This window comes from Taudactylus pleione, unplaced genomic scaffold (assembly GCF_031769625.1).
Source record: "Taudactylus pleione unplaced genomic scaffold, aTauple2 ptg000366l, whole genome shotgun sequence".
NCBI classification, from domain to species: Eukaryota; Metazoa; Chordata; class Amphibia; order Anura; family Myobatrachidae; genus Taudactylus; species Taudactylus pleione.
The window spans coordinates 9820464-9840309 of record NW_028284767.1 but is presented as its reverse complement, the minus strand read 5'-3'; the positions used below and the strand labels follow the sequence as shown (position 1 = coordinate 9840309).

The following is a 19846-nucleotide window of genomic DNA, read 5'->3' as shown; positions in this document are numbered from 1 at the left end:
CACCTAACCCATAAGGATAATTTTGAATTGTTTAGAGACTTCATTTTAAGATGTTTTGAAATAGCATTAATAACACTTTTATGCACTGCTAAACAAATCCAAATCACATCATTACAAGGTACGTGTTCTTATGGGACTTCTACTATCATTCGGATCTTATTTCATGTGGACACTGTATTATAAAGTATTGTTCAATGTTCTTAACGATATGACTCCGTGTGGTCATTTGAATCATTGAATAATGCGCCCCTGGGGACATAAAGTAGCCCCTCATACGCATACCACGTGGACTCTAAGTCGAGGACCAATGGGGAGCTAGTGTGGGAAAGCACCACTCCATGGAGAGGACAACCTTGGAAGAAAGGGGAGATGGAGACTACATTTAAACTAGGGTGTTCTAAAGAAACATTGACAATACTTTATTATACATGGCAATATGCAAGCAAACATTAGATCGTACTCTCTAATTCAGGGTTATAATGTAGGGTATTAGTTACATTAGTATTCACAGCATCATGGGTAACTACCATCATTATTTCATTTTCCTGGTTTCCATTGGAAAAACCTTTTGCACACTTCATAGCCGCTGGAACACATCTGATACATATGCCAATTATTAGGATGACCACCAACACTAGGATCAGGAGTTTCCCTATACTCGCAATCAGTCCTTGGACCCACTCTCCTAGACCCGAGAACCATTTCATAGGGTTCAACCAGGAGAACCACTCTTCGACCTGTTCCTCCACTTCAGCGATTGAAGCATTATGGTTCTTCCGAAATTCCCATTTCAACTGCAGAATTTCATCCATTTTCCGGTCTATCACCTCCTTGGGGTCACTAGTGCTATTGGTGATATAAGTACAACATTTAACACCAAACTGGGTGGCTAGGGTTACGCATTACCCTCCAGTGACAGCAGTTAAATAATTCAGCACTAAACGATGTTGGACCAGCTCTTTCTTGTACACTTGCAACTCCTTACCAGTGTACCTACAGGTGTCATCATATAGCTCGGTGATATTATCTATTAATTTTGCGAGATCTTGAATATACCTAAAATTTAGAGATCCCCGAGCAATCCTGGTGGGATCAAGTGCAACTAAAGTCTGGAAGCCAGTCGTCTCACTTATCATTTGAGTGGCTTTATGCACATCACCAGGAATCATGTTTCTCTTATTTCTGTGTTCATAATGCGTATGAAGGTATGGAGAAGGTATGTTCCTATGGACATCAATCATTTCATTATGTGCAAGAGTCATGACTTCAGGGAGTACCTTTCCAAATAGCATAGTCCACTGGAACTTGGAGAGGGCCATTTATACGCTTTTCTACCACAAATATAATATACATCATCTGGGAGGATGAATGGGATGGAATGTTTCATGATACCGGTACACATCTTTTCTATGAATGATCCCATCCCTATCTCCTCCATTTGGCTAATACAAGTATCAGGTTGTATGATCTTCGCACGGTACCCGGGTGGTACTCTTCCAACCATCACTTTAACATTACTCCGCGTATACCTGTACCTATAGAATTTCCCACTTGTAACAATGTTGTATAAAAGTGCTGAGTCTATAGATACATTATCGGCTCTCAGTGAGAAGGTCATTGTCTGATTAATTCCTGTGACTTCCCAATTCCCAGGTTTGCTGGGATTGGTGAAGTTGAAACATAACAGGGATTTATCTACTTGATATTGGTGGAGCTTCAAATTAGGGGAATCGGATATGTTAAATTTTCTGTCCATCGGTTTGCCTCCCTGTAAGTCAATGACTTCAGAGACCTTTAAGGGGAATGGGACTAACCCTACATTATGCTGTCCTTGAGGAACCTGGGAGCATACCCAACATTCGGTTTGGTTCAAAACCTTGCCTACTAGGGAATGGTAGTCCTCTAACGGATGCTCGCCCAAGTATAAATAATGGAGCGTACACACGGTCAGATTTGTCAGATGAACGATTGAACGATTAAACGATTTGAACGATTTGAACGATTTTACCAAAGTTTTGAACGATTTTAACGATTGAACGATTTTTGACTGCATTAAAATGAATGGAATCGTCCAAGTCTGACTGCAAACACATCAGATATCAGAAATCGTTATCTGACCATCGGCAACGCGCATCGTTGATCGTCCATCGTTCAGGCATGTCAGATATGAACGATTTTCCTTCAGATATGAACGACTGAACGATTTTTAAATCGTTATCGTTCATATCTGAAGGAAAAATCTGATCGTGTGTATGCACCATTACTCTGGGTCTGACATTGTAGGATGCATTTATCATTGACTACAGGCCCACAATTTGCGCATATACAATACTCTTCAGACAATAAACCTTCACACTGCCTCCGAGATTCCAAGAGAGCAGATCTTTTAACCATTACAGTGCTAATATTGGTCAGGTACTGGCCTTGTTTTTACAGCTCTTTCTCTCCCAGCTCCTCTCCACCGACACCACTACCGATCTCTCTCTCCATCCTCCGACCACCAGCACAGAACCAGGACATCCCGAGACACAACAGTATGATATGAACTCTGGGAGGATACACAAAAGCAGTTACAACCTGAAACCCCATCACCATACCAGGTCTTACAAGCCTTGTTCAAGTGCTACTGATACAATTAGTAGCTTTCACGGAACAGGCTTGCAATTGACAGATCCAGGTTCTCTGTCTCTCCCCTGGTCTGGTTCTCCTCAGGATTTTTGACCTTCCGACAATGGCTGGAATGGACCCAGGTGTCTCTCTCAGCTACTTTCACGGATGTTGTACTTGTCAGTAGCACTGGGTATGGTCCTTCCCAACGGTCAGTCAAACAACCTGAACGTAAAAAGTTTCGGATCATAACATACTCTCCAGGTTCAACATCATGACCGTTCATTTCAGGCATATCAGGTGATAACAGTTTTAGTTTCTGCTGCTGCTGTTGGAGCTGCTTACTCATCCCTATAAGGTACCTCACAGTAACCTCGTTGTTACTTTTCAAATCTTCCTGAGGACTTATAATTAAATGAGGTTGCCTCCTGAACAGTATTTTGAATGGGGAAAGATTAAGAGGGGATCTAGGGGTGGTCCTGATACTATGGAGCACAAGAGGCAGAGCTTCTGGCCATCCCAAACCAGTTTCAGCCATGATTTTACTCAGCTTGTTTTTAATAGTACCATTTACCCTCTCCACCTTGGCACTGGCCTGCGGTCGATATGGGGTGTGAAGCTTACTATTAATACCCATCAACTTACACATACATTGAAAAACATCTCCGGTAAAATGGGTACCCCTATCACTTTCAATTACTCTAGGGATACCATACCTACATACAAACTCCTGAACTACTTTCTTTGCCGTGAATGCAGCAGTGTTGGTAGCAGCTGGGTATGCCTCTACCCAATTAGAGAATACGTCTATGCAAACCAAAACATACTTCAAGTTCCTGCAGGGTGGTAACTGGATGAAGTCAATTTGTATGACCTGGAAAGGGCCGTCTGCTGGAGGGATGTGAGATGGTTCGGTGGGTACAGTTTTTCCTATATTCTTCCTTAAGCAGGTCAAACAGGACATTGCCCTCTTCTCTGCTTGGGAAGAAAAGCCAGGTGCATACCAGTATGCCTTCACTAACTTACACATACCCTGCTTACCCAGATGGGTCAGACCATATGCTGCTTCTGCTAAGCTTGGGTAGTATGCCTTAGGAGCTACTGGCTTCCCTTGTCCATTTCTCCAGAGCCCAGAGGACTCTTGCTCACATCCCTTGGATCTCCAGCTTGCCTTTTCCTGATGGGTACACAGACCTTGCATTTCAACCAGTTTCTGCATGTCAACCGTTTCAAATACCAACACTTTATCCATTTGATTAAGTTTTAAACCTGCTGCCCATTTGGCAGCTTCATCAGCCCTGTTGTTACCCAATGATACTGGATCATCTTCGCAGGTGTGGGCTTTACACTTAATGACAGCTACTGTCTTGGGTAGCTGTATTGCCGTCAACAGTCGTTTTATGTGATATGCATGTGCGATTGGTGTGCCTGCTGCCGTTAGAAAATTTCTTAGACGCCATAGGGCCCCAAAATCGTGCACCACCCCAAAAGCGTACCTGGAGTCTGTGTAAATATTGGCCGTTTTTCCTTCGGCCAACTCACACGCTCTCCTTAGTGCCACGAGTTCCGCCACCTGCGCTGAATGGGGTGAACCGAGTGGTTCGGCCACTATAACGTCCTTGTCATCAACCACAGCATAACCTGTACATAACTCACCTGTATCAGTCTGTCTATGGCAACTCCCATCCGTGTAAAACATTAAGTCTGCATTTTCTAACGGTGTGTCATGAATGTCAGGCCTAGCTGTAAAATTTTGATTTAAATACTCCATACAGTCATGCCTATTAATTCCTGTACCAAACTCACCTTCTACCACTGGTAACGATTCACCTTTACCTTCCACCCTTTGTGCATCATGAGGCACACTTGGTAAATATGTAGCAGGGTTTAAAGTATTACACCTCTTTATAGTAATGTTGGTCGGTGCAATTAACGCTAGTTCCCATTTAGTGAACCTAGCGGAGGAAACGTGTCTGGTCTGGGCCGAATTTAACAGGGCAGAAACAGCATGTGGTGTATGTACAGTCATGTCATGGCCTAACACTACATCCTAACTCTTTTCCACTAAGAGTGCGGTTGCAGCTACGCTCCTTAAACACGTTGGGAGTGCTCTTGCCACAGCGTCCAACTGGGCACTGTAGTATGCTACTGGTCTATTGGCATCACCATGTTTTTGTGTGAGAACTCCTGCCGCACAACCAGCAGCCTCCGTACAAAATAAATCAAAGGGTTTCCCATAGTCTGGAATCCCCAATGCAGGTGCTCTTATCAGACTGTCCTTAAGATTAAGGAAGGCTTGCTCTGACTCTTCAGAGTGCAAGACACGGTCTGGTTTTGTGGAAGATACTAACTCCTGCAGTGGTAAAGCCAGAATGGAAAAACCGGGTATCCATGACCTGCAATACCCACACATGCCCAAGAAGGTACGGATCTGGTGCTGGTTCTGCGGTAGTGTCATGGTCTGTATGGCATGGATTCTGTCCGCTGTCAGATGTCGGAGGCCTTGGGTAAGACAGTGTCCCAAGTATTTAACCCTGGTCTGGCATGGCTGTAACTTGTCCTTAGCAACCTTATGCCCTGTGTGCGAGAGGTGAAGCAACAAAAGTTTAGTATCATTTAAACATGACATAAACGAATCAGAGCATAACAACAAATCGTCTACATATTGGATTAGTACCGATCCATTGGCAGGTTGAAAAGACTGTAAACAATCATGTAAGGCCTGGGAGAAGATACTGGGGCTGTCAATGAAGCCCTGGGGTAGTCGTGTCCATGTGTACTGTACGCCTTTGTATGTGAAGGCAAATAGGTATTGGCAATCAGGATGAAGGGGGACGGAGAAGAAAGCGGAGCATAAATCTATTACCGTGAATTGGGTTGCGGTTGATGGGATTTGCATAAGGATGACAGCTGGGTTAGGCACTACGGGAAATTGACTTTCTACCACCTTATTAACCCCTCTAAGGTCCTGTACCAGCCTGTACCCCCTCCCACCACTCTTTTTCACAGGGAAGATGGGACTGTTGGCTACACTGGCTGTACGGACTAAAATTCCCTGTTGTAGTAAACGCTCAATTATGGGGTGAACCCCTAACTCCACGTCTGGCTTTAATGGGTATTGGGGAATTTTAGGAGAGTGTCTACCGTTTTTCAGGTTTACCATGACGGGAGCTACGTTTGCCATTAACCCAGTGTCCTGTCCATCCTTAGTCCAAAGGAAACTAGGTATTTGTTCTAACATTTCATCTACCGGAGCTGAACCCTTGTCTGATGTTATGGTGTGCAGCATTAACCTTTGGGGAGTGTCTAGCACATCCCTTACCTCGTGTGCAAACCTTCCTGGGACATCCATAAATATCCCGTCAGGGGTACAATAGATAATACATCCCATTTTGCACAATAAATCTCTTCCCAGGAGATTAGTAGGGGCTGTTGCTGCCAGGAGGAAAGAATGCCTGGCATGCAAAGGCCCAATGGTAACCTCCGTGGGTTTGGTTAAAGGGTAATGCTGTACGCTACCTGTTACACCCATTGCTGGTACTGTCTGGTTTGTTATCTGTAGATTTTCAAGAGATTTTAAAACAGACCTGGTCGCCCCTGTGTCTACTAGGAAGGAACGTTCAGTACCAGCTACATTAACCTTTATTACCGGCTCTTCCCTAGTACCTCCCGTTATCCTGACTGCCTGCAGACTACAGGTATGACCTAACCCCTATAGTTGGCTATCTTCCCCCAGCAAGGCATTTGCAGCAACTATGTGGGCAGGATTTATCTGGTAGTTCTTATGGTTACGAGATGCATCAATATGTTGCTGCATGTGGGGTTCCTGAATTATGACTCTACAGTCCTTCCTAAAGTGTCCTACTTGGTTACAGTTAAAACATTTCTTAGCTGATCTGTTGGGGAAATTTTGTTGAAGTCCGGGAGGAGGGGATTTTGAGTGTGGGTATGATGGTTTTGAGTGTGTGTGAAGTGTGTTGTGGTCTGGTGTGGTATGTGTGAGGGAATTGTATGGGTTGGGCCTGCGCAGGATGGTAGGTGTTTAAGACTTGTAACTGTGCAGGTGGATATGTGTCTGTTGGCTGTAAGTGCATATCTTCTAGAGCTTGAATGCTAACAGCCATCAATTTCTCGCTCTGAGCTTCACGTTTCCTGGTGATATTTTTGTCATGGTCTATTGCAGTTTCCCTGAGCGCGTCAACTGTTATCCCTCTCCAACCAGGGTGTGAGGTCTGAACTCTGTCTTTCAAACTGTCTTTTAGACCGTCCATTAGAACAGTGATGACCATTCCCCGGTAGTGCGTGCTATCCTTAATGTTTTCGATCCCAGTGTACTGAGTGATCGTCTGCAGCCCACGATTAAAGTAATCTTCTGCAGGTTCACTTTCCTTTTGTTTAATGGAGAAGATTTTACTCCAATTAACAACCAACGGGAAAAATATGGCTAGTTGGGCAACTATACGGGTAATGCAATCCTGATTACCTTGATCAGTTAAGGGGATGTCTGCATCCAGAGTACATGCTGTGATAAACTTTTTCACATCTGTACCTTCTGGGAGACATGCTCTTAACACCACTCGCCAATCCTTGTTGGTTGGCTCATGGGCATTGCCTAGATCCTTTATGAAACGCTGACATTTTGCCAGATGTTTCTTGGGGTCAGGAAATTCAGACATAATGGAATGTAGTTCCGCCCGTGTCCAAGGACAGTGCATCGCTACTTCCCTTGTGGGTACGACACCATTCGCATCTGCGTTCCCATTAGGGACAATAATTGTCCTTACAGGGTGGATGCCTCCCACCTCTATACCTTTAAGCCTATTACTGCAGCGAACGGTATTAGTAACCTCCGCTATTGAAGCAGTTGGTTCTAATACTTCCTGCACCCTTATTAAAGGAGCCTCCCCCACCATGGGTTCTACTAGGGCCTCCCCCCCATGAGCTAAGGATCCCTCCCCCCCTCTTGATGCCATAGGGGCAGCTACTTGTACTTGCTGGGAAGGGACATTTAATAACTGCACAGCATGGGATACAGCAGACATTGCTACAGGATCACTTTCTGCATCATAGACATTTTCCAAATATTCACTCAGGACCGGGTACAACTTACTTGGTTCAGTTACAACATTTTTATAGTTTTTGTTATGTGGTAATGTATCATCACCACCCACCACATAAGGTGGCGGGGGTGCGCAAGCGCGATTCGCAATACCTTTGGCAACGCTACCGTGCCGCAAGTTTGCATTTCCCTGTGATGCGTACGCTACGCTGTGTAGCGTTGCGTGCGCATCACCCCTAGGCATGCACGTGGCTCCACGCGGTGCCCCATGCACGCCATTAACCCATGTGTGACTCTCATTCAGCCAGAGTTTCAAAGAATCATCATACTCCACTCTTTTCTTTAGGGATTTCACTCTACATATGTGATCCCTAAGGTTATTTAAATTCTCCATATTAAAGCTTCCAATCTTTGGGAAAGGTTTCTCACTCTTACCCGTCATCTTAACCCACACAGTACAGTGCGTAGTTGCGTACGCACCATATTTAGTGTACATTATATGAAGAGCCGACCCGGTCGGACCTTGCATACACAGCGCATCGTCTACCATCCCTGTTGACTGTTTTGCGCCCATTTTGCGAAAAAAAAACAACAACGATGAGACCGGTGGAAGAATTAACCGACAGGCTGCCTCCACACACCTATTCTACAGTTAGCTAATATCTAAAAATAGGGAACACAGCAATACCTACTAAGGCAAGCACAGTACCACCTATAATAGGGAACACAGGAGTTATCTAGCTATAGATAAAACCACAGTAACCACCTATTGTCCTTTTGTCCCCGCAACCAGCCTCAGTCAGAGATGCCACACTCGAATGGTCCGGTCGCAACACTCAAAGGCCCTAACTGACCGATGAATATTACAACTACACTGGAAGCTATATTTTATCGTTAACTCTCTTTAACGATAGGAAACCAGGAGGATCCCCTCTGCCAGTATACCTGTTATGTATACCCTATATTTATTACCTAAAATAGGGACCACGAAGGCACAACCTATTTAACAATCTAAATCATACACCTTACACACTTCTATATTGTGGCCAAATAACAAAAATACCTTTCTTTTGATTAATAGCCTTTTGGAGATTACAGCCCTATCAATATGACGTATTTCAGTCTTGATGATTTATTTGAATTCTAACAGAAATGCTAGTCACATGCTTCACTTGCTATTGTGCGTTCGGTTACAAACAATTAGATGTAATCACTACACATGGCAGGAAGTGGCCGTACATCCGGTCACACGCACTATGCTGCGACTGTTTGCACGTGGTGTACACTAAAACCTTTGTGGCGTTATTGTGCGATCTACAACAACGTGGGCAAGCACAAATCTCTCTCCACTATCCCAGATTCTAATCAGCCCTCTCTGAATTCGCAAACTCCGTCTCTGAACAAAAATAGGAACGCAGGAAAAAAATCTGCGGGCGCCTTTCCAGTCTTTTGTTCCAAGACGAGGGGAGCAGTTCAAAAACACAGTGATGGGTGATATCCAACTCGATGAGCCCCCATTTATTGATACCGTTTGAACAGCATCGATATTAGAGAGATTTGATTGCACAGACCAGATTGCCCATACCTCCCATTTCAATATAAAATAACTTTGTCACACAAACAGTTTGCGGTTACAACACACACAAAGGTACTATATTGTAAAAAGGGTATAATCAGCCTTAATCTATACAATGCAGCTATATACAGGATAAAGACAAAGATACAATTACCAACACTTCGCTATGCGGTCTGGATCCTAGACTAATCAGCTGTCCATCAGGATTGCTGTGTGTTTCTTTAGGGTCAGGCAGGGAGGAAGGTAGCAAAGGAAAAGGAAAGGGATCCAGACTGCATGGCAATTTATAGGTGTACAATTACCTTTGAACATAAGCTGAATACTCAGAGGGGTTCCCTATTGGCCCTTTATTACTGAGTCACAATGGTTGTTGCTATTCATTTGTTAGTAAATGGTTGACGTCACTGGAGGCTGAACTTGTTAAAGAAATCCCTTTGTACTAACATTTGGCATGCAAATCTACAGGGGAGGTGTACAGTGATTTATACAGTATAGAGTATAATTCTTGGCAGGTCTTCATAACTCGATAGTGATCCCTTCCATATTCATTCTGTTGATTTCATATTCCTGTTGAGACAGAGGGAAATCGGTAGATACTACTCATGACCCATTTATCTTATTCCTAATCCCAGATATCATATAACTGCTATTTAACATGTAACATTCACTGTATACCTTTAAAACACATAGCATTGTGCGTATCTCAGTCAGTTTAGGGTTAAATGGGATATAAGTTTATTGTAAGGAAAGGCTGCTGTCCGTCGGGGTAAGGTTTCCGACAATAATACTTAAAAGCTGGCTATGCGATTGAAACGCAAAACAGTATTGAAACAGTATTGCTGTACTAACTTTATGTGTTTATGTAATGTAAAAATGGCGCTTAACTGTTGTGAGCACAGAAGCATGGCTCGCCATTCACAATATGACGAGTTGCGGGGGCATGGGATGCGTGTGCATGTATAGCGAGCATGTGCAATTGCGCGTGCACAAGTGCGTGCGCAAATGCGGCGGGAGCCTGTGTTCGCATAAGATGGCCGTGGACGATCAAATCGTCCAATGGATGTCGTGTTGCGATTCGTGCGCAATTAAGCGATCGCAACCAATTTATACAGTTTCGACAGCAGCTTTACAGTACATGTGGGAACAGACCAATCGACTCAACCTGCAGCTGACTGAATCTGTCTCTAAGAGTTCAGAACTCATCAGTTTGTGTATTAGTGCATAGTCAATAATCATCCCCCTTGTGCATGTTCTCATCTCAGTGTTACAAACTAACCCTAAAAAATCTCACTGCCATCTTTGCTGTCCTAAAATATTACTCGGTTCATTTATGTCTTGCATTAATAATGAGCATGAGGGGACATTAGGTCTGTTTATGTGTATCACATCGTGATCTTTATTACATTACATAGAAATGTCCTACTCACCCTGTCACTCCATCTCATGGACTCCTCCGGAGCGCTCGCAAAAGTGAGCGTGGCCTCTTGCCCACAAAGCCATGTACCCTGTTATGTGACCGCTCATCACGCCCCCAGTCACACCACTTTGATGGTTTGCCCAGCACTCTGGGAGTTGCTGGGCAGCCTCCACCCTCTCGGGGCACAGTGTGGATGACTTCCTCCATCACCGCTACATGGTGACACCATCCATGTGGTTGACAACAAAATAGCAGAGCAGACCCTTTAATATAATTTATATATAATATGGCTCTCTTAATAAATGAACCAATAATTTTCCCACTAATAAAATCGTGTTTCCCTCATAATCAGTGTTACAGTATCTGCCTCCTTATTCAATACATAATAATTGCCTTCATTATAAGTGTATTGCGATTCCTCTCCTTCTGATTAGCTAGATAGATGCAGTGGTTTTAAATTGATTTTTATGGCGGCTTTATGTTGGATTCATGGCACTTTGGTTAGAATACTATGGCAAAAAAAAACCACAAACATGACAGTGGTTTACAAAACCCCATCAAAATATCTGCTTAGCAAATTTACCCCTAAGACTCTACTTCTGGTCTTTGTAGTTTACACTTTATAGCTCCAGTCTGTATATTAGGGATTATGAATCTGGATAGAGTTTATATGATAAAAATGTAACAATGCAACTCTAGTCACAGACGACAAGGGGGAGATGCATGATGAAGAGGTGGTAAGTGTCAAATGCTCTATACCCAACGCTATTTGACACTTCCATTGAACTCCGGCATTAATGAAAGCAAATAACGTAGAGAAAATCACTTTTCTCTGCGGTATCTACAAACATCCAACAATTTTGCCGGCGTCAGACTATAATATGGTGACTGAAGATCATTCAGATGTTACTAAAAAAAGACAAGGACAATTTTGTGGCTTATCAATTTTTCAGGATTACCTGCCAGTATGTGTACTTACCTGCAGCGGCATCTCCGGGGATCAGGCTGTGCACAAAAACTTGCGCTGTTTGCGAGATCGCGCGCATGAGCATTGGGACCAGCCAGGATGCAAGACACAGCACGTTAGCACTAAAATACTACAGTAATAAAAATTCCGAAATAATATTAAATATTGTGTTTTTGTTACAGGAAATCTAATGGCTCTGAAATTTATGCAGAAGAATAACACAGATCTTCAAGTATTCCTCATCGAGTATTGCGTTTCACTCAGTCTTTCAACACATCCATGCATTATCGATACTTTTGGAATTGCCTTTCAGACCGATAGACATTACGTGTTTGCCCAAGAGATAGCATGTGATAACCTTTTCTCTCTTATGAAGCCACAGGTATGTGCTGAAAACAGATCAATGTTATCCTACTCTATACTTGATTCAGGTGTGTAGTGTCTCAGAGGGCGATTCTGACAAAAATTTTATGGAGGTCCTTCTCCAAGCAATGATAGACCTTCCGGGGTATTCAGATATATGTAATTTTGGCAGCATGTAAAACATACAAGTTCTTGGATTTTCTGGTACTAGTGGGTTTCTTTACTACAACCCGACACTTTTGTTCGTATTCATGCCGGTATTTATAGGGCACTGCTTTTACTAGCCATGTCTTGCTAGTAAAAGCACTGCGCTTTTAAATATCGGTCATTTTTATTATCTTATATTATTTATTATATTTGCATTTATGATATACAGTCAGGTGCATAAATATTGGGACATTGACAGAATTTTCATATTTTGGCCTCTATTCACCACCACAATGGCTTTGAAATGAAACAAACAAGATGTGCTTTAACTGCAGACTTTCAGATTTAATTTGAGGGTAATTACATCCAAATCAGGTGAACGGTGTAGGAATTACAACGGTTTCTATATGTGCCTCCCACTTTTTAAGGGGCCAAAAGTAATGGGACTATCAACTCAAAAGCTATTTCATGGACAGGTGTGGGCTATTCCCTCGTTATTTCATTATCAATTAAGTAGGTAAAAGATCTGGAGTTGATTCTAGGTGTGACATTTGCATTTGGAATCAGTTGCTGTCGACTCTCAATGAGATCCAAAGAGCTGTAACTATCAGTGAAGCAAGCCATCATTAGGCTGAAAAATCAAAACAAACCCATCAGAGAGAGAGCAAAAACATTAGGTGTGGCCAAATCAACTGTTTGGAATATTGTTAAAAAGAAAGAAAGCACCGGAGAGCTCTGCAACACCAAAAGACGCGGAAGACCACGGAAAACAACTGTGGTGGAAGAATTATTTCCCTGGTGAAGAAAAACCCCTTCACAACAGTTGGCTAAATCAAGAACTCTCTCCAGGAGGTAGGTGTATATGTATCAAAGTCAACAATCAAGAGAAGACTTCGCAAGAGTGAATATAGAGGGTTCACCACAAGATGTAAACCATTGATTAGCCACAAAAACAGGAAGACCAGATTAGAGTTTGCCAAACAACATCTAAAAAAGCCATTACAGTTCTGGAACAACAGCCTATGGACAGATGAGACAAAGATCAACTTGTACCAGAGTGATGGGAAGAGAAGAGTATGGAGAAGGAAAGGAACTGCTCATGATCCAAAACATACCACCTCATCATTGAAGCATGGTGGTGGTAGTGTCATGGTGTGGGCATGTATGGCTGCCAATGGAACTGGTTCCCTTGTATTTATTGATGATGTGACTGCTGACGAAAGCAACAGAATTAATTCTGGAGTGTTTCGGGCAATATTATATGCTCATATTCAGTCAAATGCTTCAGAACTCATTGGACGGCCCTTCACAGTGCAGATGAACAATGACCTGAAGCATACTGCAAAGGCAACCAAAGAGTTTTTTAAGGCTAAAAAGTGGAATGTTATGCAATGGCCAAGTCAATCCCCTGACCTGAATCCGATTGAGCATGCATTTCACTTGATGAAGACAAAACTGAAGGGAAAATGCCCAAAGAACAAGCAGGAACTGAAGACATTTGCAGTAGAGGCCTGGCAGAGCATCACCAGGGATGAAACCCAGCGTCTGGTGATGTCTATGCATTCCAGACTTCAGGCTGTAATTGCCTGCAAAGGATTTGCAACAAAGTAATAAAAAGTGAAAGTTAGATTTAGGATTGTTTAGTTTGTCCCATTACTTTTGGCCCCTTAAAAAGTGGGAGGCACATATATAAACAGTTGTAATTCCTACACCGTTCACCTGATTTGGATGTAATTACCCTCAAATTAAATCTGAAAGTCTGCAGTTAAAGCAAATCTTGTTTGTTTCATTTCAAAGCCATTGTGGTGGTGAATAGAGGCCAAAATATAAAAATTCTGTCAATGTCCCAATATTTATGCACCTGACTGTACATGTTACATCTTTAGACTGATTGTTAGCTCTGTTCATGTGATTGATCTTTTGTTATGGTAACAAGTTACAGAATAGTATATAATGTAATTCAGTAAGCATAAGTTCCCATTAATTAGCAGGTCAGTGGATAAGTTGTATTTACAATACAATATAACGAATTTAAAAAATAAAAGTTATCTTGCACACTAATTTTAGGTTTGATTGTAATGGATTACACATTGTTATAGATGTGTAAACCAGCCGAAAACTATGGAGCGGATTCAGACCCGGACGCTAACAAGCGTTCGCTCGTAGCTGCGGATGGTTTGCAGCGTGCGCATGCAACGCAGTGCACGAACCACTGCGAAAGATCGGGAAGTGTTCGCTTGCCCAGCATAGACAGCCCAGCAGAGTGAGTGACAGGAGAAGCAGTTTGTGGGTGGTAACAGGGGCTGGCCATTAGAAACGGGGGAGTGGAGGTGCTAACGCAGGCGTGCCTGAGCGTCTTAATGCCGTTTCAGAAGCGTGCATAATTAACAGGCAGCGTCATTGTACATGTCACCTGGCTGGTTTTTACACTGAATTGCTTGCAATAGGGTATAGTCAACCTCAAGCGCTGCGAATACTCCCGATGGTACCCGATGTACCGATGGTTGCATACACTTCCTGGAGATTACGTGCACAAGTGGGCGTCTTAAGACAGGCTGGTGGGCATTTGTCAAGACATAAATCGGTCTACCTCAGTAGCATCTCCGTTCCCATCGAGAAGGACATGAAGTGCACTTGCCCGATGCCTCTATATACATATATATATATATATATATATATTATATATATATATATATATATATAAAAATATAAAAGGATGGCACTCACCAGTAGAAGACTTCTGTTCACGGGGAACTTTACCTTACTGTCTATGTGAAATTCAAGGCTTGATTGCTTGAGATAGGTCCATTTGGGGACCGAAACGTCGCCTGTATGTAAGCCTACTGTCTATTTTTTTACATATTAAACAAGCTGCAATTCTACTGGTGAGTGCCATCCTTTTCCATATATATTCCTGCTGATGAACCTTGGACTAAGGAGATACAGCTGGTGTGCACCCCACTGATGTGTAATGATAATTGATGTGAGTGCTGAAGTATGGACATATATATATATATATATATATATATATACATATACACACACATACATATACACACACATGCACACACCTGTAGGTCAGTTGGCACCAAACTTCCTGTGTTCGGGCCTGACACGCATCATCTGCAAGAATGTGAAGCAAATCATATCCTGTGTAGCAAAATGACATCAATCACTGAACTATTATCCAACAAAAAGTTTGTTGCCAATGACTAATTGACATTTGTCGGACGATTTATATAATACGTGAATATTGTAATGATTCTAGATCTACATTTTTTTTTTTTAAAAACAACAACAATATTTTAGTTAAACATGTGATTCTTATATTTTACAGTTACCATTATACATAGTATTATGAGCACTCACTAATCCATATCCTAGATGTATTTTATCAAACTACATTTAGATAGGACTGTAATTTAGTTATTTCCTCTTTTTAGGCTGGTATGCCAGAAATCTCCGTTAAACGTTGTGCTATACAACTTTCCAGTGCTTTGGAGTATATGCACATGAAAGGCCTGGTACATCGCGATATAAAGCCTGAAAATGTTCTCATCTTTGATCAAGAATGCCGCAATATTAAACTGACCGACTTTGGACTCTGCTGCACTAATGGAACAGCTGTGGAATCAATGCCGGAGAACCTGCCTTACACAGCCCCAGAGATGTGCAATCTTGGTATAGCAGATAAGCTAGTGGTGCAAGAAAGCTTAGATACCTGGGCATTTGGGGTGCTTCTGTTTTGCCTATTGACAGGATATTTCCCATGGACGTCTGCAGTTTCATCTGATAAAAATTATGTTTACTACACCAAATGGCACAGAAGTAGCAGAATATTTCAGATTCCTAACCAGTGGAAGGTATTCAGCAAAGAAGCTCTAGAAATGTTGCCAAAATTTATTGCCCCAGTCCCATCTAAGAGGTGTTCTTCCTCAGTAGTCATGAAATATCTCAAATCTCCTTGGAAAGTGAACTCAAATTATAGTGTCTTCAAAAATAAAAATATTATTCTGAGATAGGCGCAGTAGAGTACTTACTGTATAAATATAAAAAAAGCAGAGTAGAATACTGTACTGAGTAGAGTACTATATATACAATCTGCACCTCTAAGCAGTCACTAGCAACTAGCCCACCATGAAACATAGTAAAAAACAATTATAGTAGTATACATGAGGCACACATACCTTTATACCAAGTGTAAATAATATACCAACCAGCATAAATCCCATATTTACCTTTTAGGTAACCAGAAAATTATGGGCCAGATCTAAGTCGGATGCTGCAGGACTGAGATGCTCACTTTGAGCCTCTTTAGGCTCAACTAATGTTTTCACCATGGAATCTTGCACCAGCCCCATGATAGATGCCCTGTCAGAGTATGGCCACCAATGTGAACGTTTGCAGCCATTTCAGCAACACGCCCATAAGACGGAACCACCTCCGAGCCTCCGCATAGCCACCTCCTAGTCACCACCCATTATATGTTTTCAAGACATTTCTGAGACCATGCATCTTAATAGCAACTGTGAATGTGTGCATACAGTATGTACTCTGGACACATGCACAATGTGACTTAGATGTATGCACAGAAGAAAAAAAAACAGCTCAACTGCATCCAACGCAGAATCAGGCCCCAATGTACAAATATAAAAAAAACTACTAATAAAAAAAATAAAACATTTGATGTGATCAACTGTACATCTAGGAGGGTATTTTAAGGTTATTCCACCATCCCCCGATGCACATGGTTGCGGCAAGAAAGCACACCATCATCCTAGCTTATACTACCTTTTAGAATCTAGATGTACTCTCAACTCAAAGCTTTCCTTTTGGGAAAACTTTTTTTCCTGGAATTGGAAGAGAACCATGTGTTTTTGCGTTTAACCCACATTTGTACTACAATACTTGACCAAATTAGCTGGATTACCTAAAGGTAGGTCTTCAAGGTATATGTTGTTTATGCATTTATTTAAACATCTTTTTACAGTAAGTATAAATGGTGCATACCTGATTTGCATTACTATATTTTGATTATGGTATGATATTGTGAAGACAAATCATACAGGAAGCGAGGTACATTTGTCACTAATGCATTATACAGCGGCTTATTGAGCCTACCGACCTGTCATTTTTTGACTACTCCTGTGTTCCCATCATCTCCTGTGCAGCACCCATGTGGTGAGCCCCCATGTTGTTCCCACAGGCACAGCCTGTCAGCCCAAACCCCACCATCCCACCCCACAGTTCTCTTCACTTCCACTGCCTGTCTGTCCAGAATATCCTACTTGTGTCTGTCATCAGACAGTCCTAGTGGTGGGCAGCAGCTGGACTCCCGAGTGGGAAGGGAGAATCGGTTCAGAAATTAATAGAGGCGTAATACACACAACACCATGAGAAACCTGTGTGCCAAATTACTATTGTGAGAAAGGGAAGAGATGTGACCAGTGCTTTGTTGGTGTGGCCAGTTCCATGTGGGAGTGATCACCCCCAAGTTATGTCCAATGCCTCACCAATTAAGTTAAAGCAAAATAATTGCATTATTTTAAGAGGAAAATAGAAACACAATTTTTATATTTCCGATTTATGGCCGACCCTCTGGCCAACTGGTGGATGGTCATCATCATGCTGTCAATATCATGGGACTATTTTATGCGGAGGACTGGAGCTGTAGTTCCATCCGCCCCATTGTTAATCTAGCCCTGGGCTAAAGGTGTTTGGGTACACAATTACTGTATATATTACCCTTCCTTTTTAAGACCATAATTTTTAAAGCCTGTTAACTTCTAAAGTTAACCCTATAAGATATAAGGAATGTCTTCCAATTCTAGTGGGTAGACAACTATTGCTTCCATTTATATGGTGAACTCCAGCTATGTACGTGCATTATACACAAATATTTTAAATATAATAAAGGCCAAATGTGTTACACATTCATATTCATCAGGACAATCCCATATGCTAAGAGGAATTGCTCTTTAAGTACAGAAGGTAGAAACAAATTCCACTTCAGTAAATGGTGAAACATGGCACGTATACTGTGCATGTGCACAATGTCAGTTTCAATATTGGGGGAGATGTACTAAGCCTTTGAGAGATATAAAGTGCCAACCAAGCAGCTCCTGTCATGTAGCAAACTTTGTTTGGAAAACAGCATTTAGGAGTCGATTGGTTGGTACTTTATTTCTCTCCACTTGTACATCTCCCCCAGATCTATTGTGCATACTCTATTTGGCAGATAGGAGGCTCGCATCAACTTAGCTGATACACTATACTGTAGGTCTGTCACCGATCGCCAAATAAGTTGTCACCCACTTTGGCAAAATATTGATGCTAATGCTTCCCGTTTCACCTCGATAATAGGCAAATCAATGATATGTAATTTGTTAATACATTTACATTTAAAAAGGGACAAAGAACGGTGAGTCTCATTACGGATTTAAATGACTCTACCTTAAATCTGACACAAGTTACCTATTGCCAGTAGGACACGATACCTCTTCTGAAGCAGCAACATAAATAAACAAAAACAAACACATTTGGATTTTTTTTATTATCAGATCTTTAACATTTGCATATTTTTGGGGGGACTGAGCAGTTACTTAAATGTGATGTAATGCAATTGTATGATTTATGTCAATGTCACTTTCACTTAATTATTTTAATGTGACTAGTGTGAATATGGGATGGTTTGTTACATTATGAATTTATTGTTTCATGCTTTATAAACCTATTTCTAGCTATATATATATATATATATATATATATATATACACACACACACACATATATATATATTTATTTATTTGTACAAATATGCCATGTGAGAGATGTGTCAGGAGAGTGGGGCAACCAGCTAGGAAGAGGGGTCTGGGACTCGGTTAAATAAAGGATGGAAATTAGATGCTGTAATAAGGAAACAAAAACAACAACTAGTTACCCTTTATTACGAGACATTTACCCTCTTTATATGTACTATGGAACTGATCTGTTGAAATAGAATCATGTGATGTAAATGTAATGTACAGTAATGCGATTGAACTATTTATAGTGCTGCCACTTTGATTTAAGGTACTTTAATGTAGAATTCCACTTAATCTGAATATATGTTTTATTTTTTTATTATAATAAAAGGGTAATTTTTTAATGTTGGTATTTATTTTATTTACATATCTATATCAATCATTTTGGATACTTGTTTATTTGTATGGATCTACACTATCAGATGTTATAAGTATACAAGGACAAGTAATGCACTAATGCAAGTAGGAATCACTCCTACTCACAGCTAAGTGACTCAAAGTCTGCAAGATAAGAGGCAAATCAGGTAAGATTCAAGCCAAACAGACTGAGATTCTGCTATAAAAACTAATCGCAAGAGACCGTGCAATGCAATATGCTGGGGTTGCATAAATATATATTAATATATAATATCACTCTCCACAATCTTCAGGGAAAACATTAAAATATAAAGGTTTCAACCAGTCATCAACAGATTAAAAAGTCCCCTGAAATTTGGAAATAATCCTCACCTAAGGATGGCCATTGGCAACCCATGGTTCGAAACCATGAAGTTTTTCTGCCCAATAGTGAGACTATCAGTTTTATTCCATGGATGTTTTCCCAATGTTTGGTGATGTCTGCTACGTGCAACACAAGGAAAAACTCTGAGTCTGGTGCAGCTACTTTGCGAATGTTCAACCTTGCATA

The 19846-nt window shown here is 41.5% G+C and overlaps 1 protein-coding gene across 2 annotated transcripts in view; it reads left to right on the top strand.

Annotated features, from left to right (window-relative positions):
• LOC148508471 (serine/threonine-protein kinase SBK1-like) overlaps positions 1-19264 on the top strand; it is a 40186-nt gene extending 20922 nt beyond the window's left edge. For both annotated transcript variants that reach the window (XM_088444583.1, XM_088444582.1), the window contains 2 exons: positions 11809-12008; positions 15580-19264. In XM_088444583.1, the coding sequence (XP_088300709.1) occupies positions 11817-12008; positions 15580-16158 (771 nt within the window). In that variant the 5' untranslated portion in view covers positions 11809-11816 and the 3' untranslated portion in view covers positions 16159-19264. The remainder of the gene's footprint in view (positions 1-11808; positions 12009-15579) is intronic.
• The last annotated feature ends 582 nt before the right edge of the window (positions 19265-19846 follow it).